We start from the raw sequence: 12634 nt of genomic DNA on the forward strand, positions 1-12634 counted from the left end.
TAATAAGTAAGTTAGTAAGTAGTTAGTAGTAGTGTGTGTGTGTGTGTGTGTGTGTGTGTGTGTGTGTGTGTGTGTGTGTGTGTGTGTGTGTGTGTGTGTGTGTGTGTGTGTGTGTGTGTGTGTGTGTGTGTGTAGTAGAGTAGAGAGAGAGAGAGAGAGAGAGGAGAGAGAGAGAGAGATGGCCTTCTGAAGATTAATTAATAATATGCACAGATATCAACCTTATCGTTATGTGTGAAAAAATTACAAAATCTCAAAGGTAACTGGAACACTTGTATTGACATTGTTGATTACAGCGTGTATAAAATATGATATAAATCATGGACTTACGCCGTCGATGAACTCAATCAAATCCCTACACGAACGATGCTTGATGTTATTTTCTACAAAAAATGCAAAAGGGTCCTCTTCTTGCTGGGGAAACATCTGAAAATGTAAATGGATATTTCAAAGATTGGCGAAATAAAACTAACATAAAAAATAACTATAAAAAATAACAAAATTAATTTTCCTTCACTTTGACAAATTATCTTTATCTTCAATATGCGTCATACACGAACATGATGGAATATACAATATCTTCTTTATCTATAAATTATCTTTAAAACCATCTTTCTTTGCCGATATTGCGATCGTTTATGATACTGAAAGAAGTGTCAATTTACTGTCAAATTAATCCATCTCAGGTGGCTAAATCGCTAAAGTCATACGAGTCGCGACGAATTAACTATTTATCAGACAGCGGTCGATAAAATCTACAACGTGCCAGAAATAAAATCATATTTATCAAGTCGATTATGTCAATATTCAAGACCGCGCTTTTTTACTTGCATGTAACTTGTTGAACGCCACGGCGACAACGCGATCTGATTGATCGACAGCAATCACCGTGCATCCGTCTTTAATGACCTCCCTGAAGACTAACTGCATCTCTTCGGAAGCTCCGAGATCCTCGTACATACCCATGCCGATCGCGATGCACTCCTGCCGCATGGAATGCTGCTGTACGATCAGAGCATCCTCGATTCTGTCCTTACTGAGCATCCTAAATTCGATAGCGCCTGAACGATCGGTGCCGAGACAGACGGGCATGATGCGTTACACGTCGCAGAGAATCGCCTGGAAGAAACACTACAGCATCACTATAACTAATCGATACACGCGCAAGTTTATCACGCTTGTCTTGCGCATCCTGTTCTATTTTTTTTAATTAAGCATCGTATCCAATTCAATAAGGAAGCAAGAGAGGGAGATCCTTATTGTTTCCTGATGTTTCTTATTCTGATTCTGATTGAGTTGGAACGAAAGTTCGTAGTTCTATTTGTGTTTATTTGTGTCATATCTACATGTTTTTAAAAATATTGATAAATATATTATTTGATAGAGCAAAGTTATATCTTTAAGAATCTATTTTTTAAATTGCAATACAATGATTTTTAACATTTAAAAGTTATAATCAAGATCAAAAGGCTCCTTTTATTTAATCCGCCATATAATATGGTAACAAAAAATCTTAAGAGGAATATATTTTTGACAAACAATTTTAAGGAAAACTTTAATTTCGGTTTAAGTTTTACGTTAAAAAATCGAAATTTTGTGCAAGTTTAAAAGTAAATATTTAAAAATATCAGGCAAGTGAGAATAACTCCGTATTAATCTTTACATTATCTTTTTTCAATGTTATCTTTTTTTATGTATTTCTTGTAATGCTTACATTGAGTTTGAACGTTTTGGCTCACTTCGAGTCATCAGCGATGTACATATCAACAATTATTTAGATCAAGATTCTATTCAAGTATGCAATGAATGTACCCTTTCTTCAAGTTTAAAATTGTAACCGTTAGTTCAAATGCTAATTGACCCAAAATGATAGAATATTACGGTAAAGATGAACAGATTATAATTGTATTGTTCAAATGACTCCGTTGCGTACAAGAATGTGATTAAAAAATGTGCATATCAAATTTGTATGGAATTATGTCATTTTTAAATGTCCTACAACTATCTTCTACCACGTTCAAGCAAATAATAAAGAACAAATTCATCTTATGAATCCACAAATAAGAACCAATCGCTGGATGAATAGACTGCATTCCGAAATCCATTAAAAAAAAAAATGTTGCAACCTTTTAAGCCCTGATTGTATGTACATCACTAATGTACACTAATGTGATGGCTTGAAGTGAGCCGAAACTCAATGTAAGCATTACAAAAAATGCATAAATATATTGAAATTGAAAAAAGATTACGCAAAGATTACTGCGGAATTACTTTCACTTGCCCAATATTTTTAAACATTTATATTTTTAAATCTTGAGAGTCTAAATACGTTCTTCTTTTTTGTAAGTTTGTTTGGGCACGTGACAGGCTCATAAAGTGAGAAGAAAATTATCAAACTCACAGAAACTCAAATGGCGTAGAAACTTTTCGAAAGTAGAGATTTTAAGCTTTAAAACCATTTTTAAAATTTAAATTTTGTTGATTTTAAGTTATCGCTGTTTAAATTTTGAAATTTGTCTTTTGAAATCTTTGAACTTTTGTTCCAAATCATACGTTAATAATCTAAAGCATAAATTTTAAAATTAATACTTTATATTGGTTGTCACAACAAATTTGCGATCGACTTGTGACTACTGTAATCATGATTAAGAAAGAGGTGAATTCTTAAATATTTTATCAAGCGAGACTTACAGTATAAATTATTCCACAAACTTGAATATAACGAAGTTTTATATCCAAAATATTTTAAATACTAATTGCAAGCAACCGAAGTTAAAAGTTACAAGAATAATATTTGAAAAAATTATAGAAAAATATTTGCGAATTCAGTATTTCACTGTGTTCTATCCACATTTTCTATTTCAACTATTCACTATTTCAACTATTTCACGATAGATTATTACAAACACTCGCGTTCTTTGTATTTGATACAAATTTTTTATATTAATTCTGGAGCTAAATGTCATTGAAAGCTGAAACAAGAAAAAACGGCAAACAGAAAAAACTTCAATTTGAAGCACAATGAAAGCGATCTTACCGGGTCGAGATTCACGATGATGTCTGCTGTTGACGGGACGCCGGGATATCGCCAGGAGATAAAAACTATATCACGAATTGCTCCTTATTGTATACATCCCGTTTAATTACAGACATTATCATATAATAATACCCACGCAGCGATTAATAATCGACAATCTCACATAAGCCGAATTATCTAAGCCGCTTATCTTATTTACTATCATTTTATTATAGTGGATATGTAGGAAAATTTCTTGTTTTGTTGCTGATAGGTCTTTTTCCGTGAAAATGAAGGTGAGATATGAGGTTCTGATTATACGAGATTTAATTTATTAAACTTCTGTGAAATAGATTTGATTTTTAGTCTCTTAATAACTGCTTACAATATACTATCTAGCTGTGCACAAACGGCTGTGACAATCTTGGAGTATTTGCGCAATTTACTTTCATGAGTGCGTTAAGCTTGCTTTAGATCTATAATATAGATATCGGGATAGAATTTTATCTGTAATTTTATATGCTATGCATTTTTATCTACGTACGATATATTTTAACAAAAAAATAAAAGTATTGAGCATTTATTATTGATCGTATCTATTTTTCAGATTAATATTACATATATTTTTTTACATAAAGGATAAAAATTTGAAATTTGTTGACTTATTAATAATTATGTCATTTATACTGATAAAATATTTAATGTTTTATCTCTTTTATTTTTATAGTATTTTTATAATTTATTTGCATGATCCTTTTAGTGAGTAACATCAATATTCTTAGTATTAATATATATCTTATACAGTTATATTCTGACTCTTCTAATTTTTTTTTTTCTATCACATATAATAGGATACAGATTTCTGTCTTGAAGTAACGTAAATTATCTAAATGGACTTTAAAGTCCATGGAAGCTTCGATGATATAATTATTATATGATACAATTATATATATGATACAATTATGATATAATTTATAAATATATCATAACATTAATTTATTAAATCACAATTAACTGATTAGTTTAATAACTTTAATTGTTCATGAAATACAATAACAAAATATAATATATTCTCAGATCAAAATTACAATATTACATAAGTTATCTAATAAAATTATAATTTTAATCTGAGAATCCAATAACTTGTATGTAATATTATATTTTGGAATGCGTCTTAACATTGAGAATGACCTGATCAGCATCGAAACGTTTGTTATTGTATTTCTCTATATTTATTTCGGAATATTAAATGTTCTTAATTTATTTTTAACTGGCTCATAACCCTTCTATTTATTTATATTGATTTATTTTAAGTGAGCCATATTATTAATTTATATTTTAATTGTTTAATTCAGGGTTGGCAACGTTACCTCATAAAAATAATTCACCATTACCGTTCTTTTTCCTAAAAAGTAACTCGTTACTGTCAAAATGTAATGAGTTATTTTTTTCTTGACACTAATAGAATATTATATGCATATAATAGCGTTTTTTATTGCAAAACTTTTTATTGTTAGTGCACACTAAAACTGTTGTATACTACTCTAATCTAAATATAAAAATAAGATATCTGAGATAATATAATGCCTAAAGTATATTTTCAATCAAATAGCATAATAAAATGTATTGAGAATTTCGCGGTTTAACTCGTTTTTATATTTTTATTATTTTAATCATATCTTTACGTCGATTGTACAGCGGCTTTAAAGTGCACCGAATGCATATCGCTCTAATTACAATTAAAACTTTTACATTGACATAAAGAAAATAGACATAATAAAATAAATAGACATAAAGTAAGAATAAAAGTAACTAATAAAATCGTTACCATTACTCCAGAAATGTAACTGCGTTGAACGTTGCTATGAACGTTATTCAGAAGAAAATGTAACGTCGTGACTCAAGCGTTACCAAAAAGTAACTTATAACAGTAACGACGTTACAAATAGCGCGTTACTTGCCAATCTTGATTTAATTGCTATTTGATTAGAGAAAGAAATGAACTACAGAATTATTGGAAAAATTATTCTAACATTTATATGCAAATTTATATGCAATGTATTAATTTGTTTGTATTTATATTCAAATATTTGAGTCAGATCTTTGATTACATAAAAATGACGTTACATGACAGTACATGTAAATAAAAAGTTTTATATAATAGAATACGATCAATTTCGTCATTATTGTCGCACGCGAATGAAATCCATTCTAATATATTTTTCCTCATATCTGATTACGTTTGTCTATGTCATAACAGTTTCTTAGTTCCTATATTATAAACGTTTCTTCTATGTCGTAAGAGTCTATTAAGCATTTTATCCTAATTCTATACAAAAAATATTACTATTTTAAGAACACATCCATTTATTTTTCCGCTGTGATGCAATTGTACTACATGGACTGAAAAGTCCCGGGATTTTTAATGAAAAGCGTTTTTTGAGTTTTCAAAGTTATATTTATTCCTCAACATAGTTGCCTTTGAGAGCGATACACTTGATATAGCGATTTTCCAACATTTCGATGCCCTTTTTGTAGTACGAAACGTCCAAGCCTTCGAAATACGCCTCGATTTCCGCGATGACTTCCTCATTCGATGTGAATCTCTTTCCCTGGAGCCACCGCTTGAGATTTGGGAACAGATAATAGTCGCTGGGGATCAAGTCTGAAGTGGGTGAGCAACCAATTCAAATCGTAATTGATCCAATTTGGCCATCGCTTTCAAGGATATATGTAACGGTGCGTTATCGTGATGATACAGAACGAAGGCGAAAGTAGGGCCACTTAAACGACTGTAGCTTGTAAACGAATGAACGAAATGTCATGAAACTTCATACATAAACTAGTGACAGATGAACCTCTCGAAATGAATCATGTTCATTTTCTAGTGACGCCACGTATTGAAAAATCCCGGAACTTTTCAGCCCATGTAACATTGATAAAAAGCAATATATTTCGATATATAACAAATAATATTTTATATATATATATGTAAAATTTCATTTTTTGTAACTTCTCTTTTTAAAACATAATATAATATTAGCAAATCAATTATCAGACAAAATTACTTTTCTCTTGAAAATTTCTTATAAAAATATCTTCAAATCTTTCGATCCAATAGTACTCATATTTTTTTTATTTTAAAACTTTTACTTTAAAAAGATATTATCGTGAAAATAAGAAAAAATTAAAAATACAGTTCAGAAATAAAATCCAGATCTTACAAACTTTGAATAATTCTGTCGTAATTATACTGAAAAGCAAAGCAAAGCTCAAAACAGAATTTTTTAAGATTATTATACAAATAAATTGATCTCGCGAATTGATGAGCAATTTTGTACAGCTACAATTGATATTTTTAACTTCAACTATATAATCGTCTATTTTTCTTCTTCAGATTACCTGCAATTCGTTACAAAAGAAAAATACTTTTAGAAAACTTTTATAATATCTTTTTGCATTAAAACTTGTCGAACTATTTCTTTAAAAATTACGATTATTAACTTTTCTCGAAAAATTAAATTTCTTAGTTATAAAATGTCGTTCATTCGATCAACAGGCTTTCTCGCGCATATTATATTATAGTGATGCTATTGAGTAAGATTGAAGTATTCATATATATTTGTGCCTATTACATTATAATATCTATTTATTATTATTTCTAAGTTATTTGGGTGAATCAATAAATAATCTTAATATGCATTATCTTGATTTTTGGGACAAAATTTAATTTACTTATTGAGAGATCATTTATTGCACATTACTCCTAAATCTAAACTTTGTAATGTGGATTTTCTAACCATAACTACTGGCGCGATTATTGTCTACATCGAGGAGAGCCTCTTAGCTACCAAGACACACCGTCGGTGTTCCTGACTATTTATTCTTTCGCTATATTTCTTTCCGTTATACTCGTACTCATCGTACGGAACTTCCAAAAGCTGATCGAAATGCAATTTCTTCGCAATTTGATAGGAATAATTGGATGTCATAATAGCGGAGGCCAAGGTCGGCACTGCGTCGGCATTCATCACTTTGTTGCTGCCTTGTATCGTGATAGGTATTCTCACGTTTTTGCCACGTTTCAGCTCTTTTCCAAGCTCCAATGAAGAAGTGACCAACATTTCACCTATTCGTCGTTTCCCGTAATTGGGCAGAGTCGCCAGAAACATGATCTCGAGAATACAGTTGACGTAATAATGCTTGAAAAGATTTATTCGCGAATCTACGTTTATCATGAAGTCCACCAGAGCCTTCGATGATTTGTATCGGCAATTTTCACTAAAGCATTCGAAGAAGCTTTTCTCTGAACTATTGGAGGACATCTGATAAATTGAAAGTAGCCATAAAAAAATTTTAAATTTGACAACTTATTAAAGATCAATACAAAGTGTTGTACTGGAAAATTGTTCACTCACTTGAATTTTATTGAACGCGACTCCAACAACTTCGTTAGTGGTGACGTCGATGGCCACCATACTCACGCCGTCCTTAGCCGTGTACAAACAGAGCTGCTCGAGTTCCTTGGATGCTCCTGGTTCGGAATTCAGTTCCACAGCTATGCATATTTTTTCGTAAAGAAAGAAGCTCTTTCTTATCACATTGAGAGCACCCTCCAAGGTATCGTCCGACAAAGACTCGAATTCTATCTGACCGTTCTCCATAGAGCCCCAAGGCCGATAGTAGGACATATTTTTGTGCCTGTTGCTGAAAAACAAGCATGATTTTGTTACGATTATTTCGAAGAAGTCCAAAATAAAATATTAGGTATGGGAAAAAGTTCGTGGTGTTTTTTTAATGCCATCTAACGGGAAAAACGCTACGAACTTTTTCCCATACCTAATAATATGAACAAAAAGAACTTCAATTACTTCAAACAAGGGGAGGCTATGGAAGTTGGCGCAATATAAAAAGTGCGCATCAAATTAAAATTTTAATAAGTCACATTTACTCACAATCATTAAATTATTTAAAATTTTACAACAGCTTATCTTAGTTTTAATCTGTTTTTAACGGAAATTTCAAAAATTATAAACTATCAAGTACATTTATGATCTCGCGAAGTAATGGGCATAACAACCATAACTATCAACTATCAGCTATCAGTCTTCGAATTAGACATTGAAAAAGATAAAAGATATCTAAAAGATAAAAAAAGATCAAAATATATATTCTATTATAAAGATCGCACTTAATATTTTAATAATAAATTAATGCAACGGAAAAGTGTAATAAAAGATCATCATATACTAATTATAAAAGATATAAATAAATTAAATAATAATACGTTAATAGTTAAAAGGAAACTAACAAATTCATCGGTTCGAAGCAAGAATCCTGTTAAATTCAAAAAAAATAATATACAATTCTTGTCAATCATATATTGTAAAAAAAGCTAGTCAATCAATTAAAAAACAATCAGAAGAAATATTTTAATAAAGTCAAATAAAATAGAAAAGTAAGAAAACTTCTTATTTCTTAATATGGAGGAATATAGATATTTAACAAGTGCATGAAGAAATATTTAGAGAATTTATTTTAATTTTAATAACAGACAATATTTATTAGAGAATTTATTTATAATAACAGACATAATAATAGATAAATAGGAAATGTAACAATAGAACAATTAATTTCTCCGAATTATAAAAGTTGAATTGTATCTTATTTACTTTTTAATTTATTTATCAGAATTTACAGTCAAAAAATTGATTGTGCTTTTGCACCCCAAATTGCAAACGGTTAATCACACTTTTTTGGAAAAATTAAGTTTTTCAATTATGAAATGCCATCATTTATTCAGCAAACTGTTTATTACGCATTATTTATTGTGAAATTGTTGAGTAAAAAAAATCTCGATAACGTGTGTATACAAAACAAAGTAAAATAAAATTGTACATTTTTATTTGAAGCAATAGTTTTCAAGATATAAGAATTTAAACGTGGTCAATTACGGACTATATTTAGACGTACATTTATCCGCTGAAGTGGGCGTTAAACTACTTACGCATTACACATGACTGCCTAAATATAATTTATAATTGGCTATATTTAAACTCTTATATCTCAAACTCTTATATCTCAAAAACTACTGTTTGAAATAAAAATGTATGTATAACTTTACTTAATTTTTCAAAAACTTTCTTGCTGATATTTTGATTTATTTATTTTGATTCACGGATCTCAGATATCCTATATATATTCCTTATATATACTCTAAATTGTTTATATAAATAAATATATATTTCAAATCATATTTATTATTATATTTTGAAAACAGTATATATAATAAAAAGTATTGTAACTTCTCTCAAGAGTATTATCTTTATTTTTGAAAAATACGATAAAAGAATACGATCTTATTACGATACAGTGCGAGCAATATTTATCAGAAAAAGTCAATAATTCATGAATAAATGCAATGATAATTTATCTTATACTCAAGGAATGAAAAGTTTTTAAAAGTAACAAATTACAATTGTTACCGAGAAAAAGTAAATTACCAAAGCAAATTACCATTAGTTACCGATTTTTAAAAGTACCTCGTTACAGTTACTTTTACTTAAAAAAGTAACTATTCATTATTTTTCCGTTACTTTTTTAAAATCGATAATCACTATCATAGCGGATGGATGTCTCAAGAGAGTTGATAGGAGTTTTCAAGTCTCCAGCACTATAAATAATAATGTTCAATCGAATTATGCCCAATCGTGTGTAAAATAACGACAAAAATAACTATAAAATTTGTTATCATTACAAAAAAAATTTAACTACAATACTGTTACAATTAACTAAAAAAAAGTAACGCAGTTACTAGTAAAGTTACCAAAAAAGTAACTTATAACTTTATTACAAGTAACTAGTTACTTGTAAGTTTCATTTTTAATTCCCTGTTTATACTAGTCTTACATAAACACTTTCCTTTAATCGAAAAATTGAACTTTTAGAATTTTTATGCATTGTTGTAGAATCTATACATATAAAAAGTATTCAGAAAAGTAGATAGAATATCTACGAAAAAAAATGTTTGGTTAGGTTGAATTAATTGGAACTCTGATAAAAATGAACGATCCAGAATTCTGGTTAGTCTACTAGATTTCTGATTATAAATCTACTGAATATTGATTTCAACTAGAATGTTAATAGATCTTACCACAAAAATCTTGTAGATTTAACTAGAATTATGGATTATTCCAGAATTCTAGTTAATTCAATCAAACATTTTTTCTGTGAACAAATGTAGACAGAATACCAAGTAAATACCAACTGACAATAACATGTCAGTCAGATAACATGACATTATTGTTATAATTACACTCGACAATATAAATGTAACGAAACACGTATTGTACGTAACATTATTTAATGTAAAATTATAACATTGATGTTATATTACTGTTAGTTCGTATTTACTGCGCGATTGTAATTAGAAAATTATAAGTATATCTTCTTATCGGTGCTCTTAATCTAATTTTTAAATTTATTTAAATTGAAATAAACTTTGATTTTTTAGCACACTAATTGTCAACATGGCTAAATCGTAAAGAAACATTACCTCATTTTGATAAGGAGATTAACACAATGCCTTCTTCTCTGTTTGTGATGTACTGAAGTTTTACGTATAAACGTACTCGTATGCATGGAGCATACTTAATGATAGATAAATGACTTGGCTTCAGAGCTGTACTTAGTTTCAAGTGTGACACTTAGAGTGTAAATATGATACGAAACAAGTTTAGATATTTAATAAATACATAAAGAAATATTTATTGGAGATATTTATCCTTAGATAATAACAAACAGCAAGAAATTTAACGCACTTCAGAATAACTGATTTATTTCTTTGATTATTAGTGTCTCGCACATCCACCATGAAAAAAAAATTTAAATAATATTTTTCATAAATGATACTAAATATAAATGTTTTTTTTTACTGTAAATAAATACATATTTATTCAAAAAAAGAAAATAATATTAAATTAAATAATATATGTTTATAAATATTATGTTTAATAAATATTTATTTACAATAAGGAAATGTTTACTTATTGTTAGTACTATTGAAGAAAATATTACTCAGATTTAGGAAAGTTTTCCGCAATGTATAACGGGTCTTCCGTGTACTTGCTGATAAGTACGATCCTGATAATATTGTATAATAGATGTATATATATATATACTTCGACGGCATACAGTGAACACAGCGCAATGCAATATATATATTCACTCTTTGAAAGGCTGCATTTTCCTTCACATGTTCGCTATCGTTGTCTTTTAATCCGCGTATGTTTATGCAATTGCTTTTTTTTATCGCGCTTCCGATTATTCCATTTCGTAGTCATTGACCTTTGATAAATATACGTGTAATGTATAATCTCAAAACACGAGTTTTGTCCTTGAATCTAATTAAAGTCTAGTAATAAGATTACAACGATATTGCAATATTACTAAAATGTCCTATTAAATTTATTGCTTACTGGATACATAATAATTATTATACTCAGTAAATTATTATACTCAGTAAATAAGAAACATATTAGAAAATTCTAGAATGTGTGTTAATCGTGGAAAAAATTAATAACAGCCATCACTAATTTTTTTCACTATTAAATTACACTTATATAATGGAAGCATTCAGAATGACAACCGCTCATTGAACGCTCAGTGAGTTTTTTCATCTGATTAGTCTGTATTTCAGGATCTAATATATCAAATGAAAGATCGAGCGTTTTGAATGCATCTAAATTATATATAACTTATAATACTTAACTTATAATACTTAAATTGTATTTCTAGCAAGGTATTTTTACCTCGTAAAAATAACTTGTTCTTTTTCCTAAAAAATAATTCGTTACCATTACTCAAAATATAATGAGTCATTATTTTTTCGTTACTTTTTTCTTTTACTAATAGAATATTATAGCATTTTTTGTCAAAACTTGTGCGCATTCAGTGCACACTATTTTAATCTGAATGTAAAAATGAGAAAACAGAGAAATTTCGGCTCTCTTTGGAGTCCTCTTCAGCAATACATATTTCAAATCCTAATTCATTGAACTTTCCGTCAAATGTGAATCACTAACAGGTTCCCAATTGAAATGAATCCTGATTTGACATATATAAAATTAAAATTGAATCAATAAGAAAAAAATTATATCCCAGCAACTCATCTCAAACCAGAAGTTCAACATGTCCATGAAGCTTTGGAAGTTTATATTAACTAATAAATTATTGAAACAATTATCTCAGTTTTACATATTAACGATTTATAAACCTTCCTCTCCGAGTAGTCAAAAGATAGTCAAAAACGAACAACTTACAAAAGGACACATCGAAAAACAAAACAATTAAGTCATATCTAACATTACAATATTTCTGATATAATCATAAAGTCATAAATTAGATGTATACAAGACGTGAAAATACATTCTTTACGAAATGATTTAATTGATCAATTCATTTAGCATCATCGTATAAGCATGACATAATCCTTCAGTGTCAGACCGTAAATTTAAACTATTTTTTTGCATTTTTTGAGAATGTACGCTTTTTCAGAAATTAATCGTTTATTTAAAGATCTCTCATGATCCTAAAATTTGAACATTCTCCAATCAAACT

The 12634-nt window shown here is 28.8% G+C and overlaps 2 protein-coding genes across 2 annotated transcripts in view; both read right to left on the reverse strand.

The window, feature by feature from the left end:
• LOC105621078 overlaps positions 1-1092 on the reverse strand; it is a 3203-nt gene extending 2111 nt beyond the window's left edge. The window contains exons 1-2 of the mRNA XM_012202549.1: positions 832-1092; positions 331-426 (exon numbers count right to left, since the gene is read on the reverse strand). Coding sequence (XP_012057939.1) covers positions 331-426; positions 832-1092 — 357 coding nt within the window. The remainder of the gene's footprint in view (positions 1-330; positions 427-831) is intronic.
• Positions 1093-6840: 5748 nt separating this feature from the next.
• Positions 6841-7707, reverse strand: LOC105621267. Its single transcript, XM_012202736.1, has 2 exons — positions 7435-7707; positions 6841-7341 (listed from the first exon to the last, which is right to left on the reverse strand). Exons 1-2 carry the CDS (start codon positions 7705-7707, stop codon positions 6841-6843), a joined length of 774 nt encoding a protein of 257 aa, XP_012058126.1.
• Positions 7708-12634: the final 4927 nt, after the last annotated feature.

The sequence above is a fragment of the Atta cephalotes genome, assembly GCF_000143395.1.
Source record: "Atta cephalotes unplaced genomic scaffold scaffold00032, whole genome shotgun sequence".
Classification (NCBI taxonomy): Eukaryota; Metazoa; Arthropoda; class Insecta; order Hymenoptera; family Formicidae; genus Atta; species Atta cephalotes.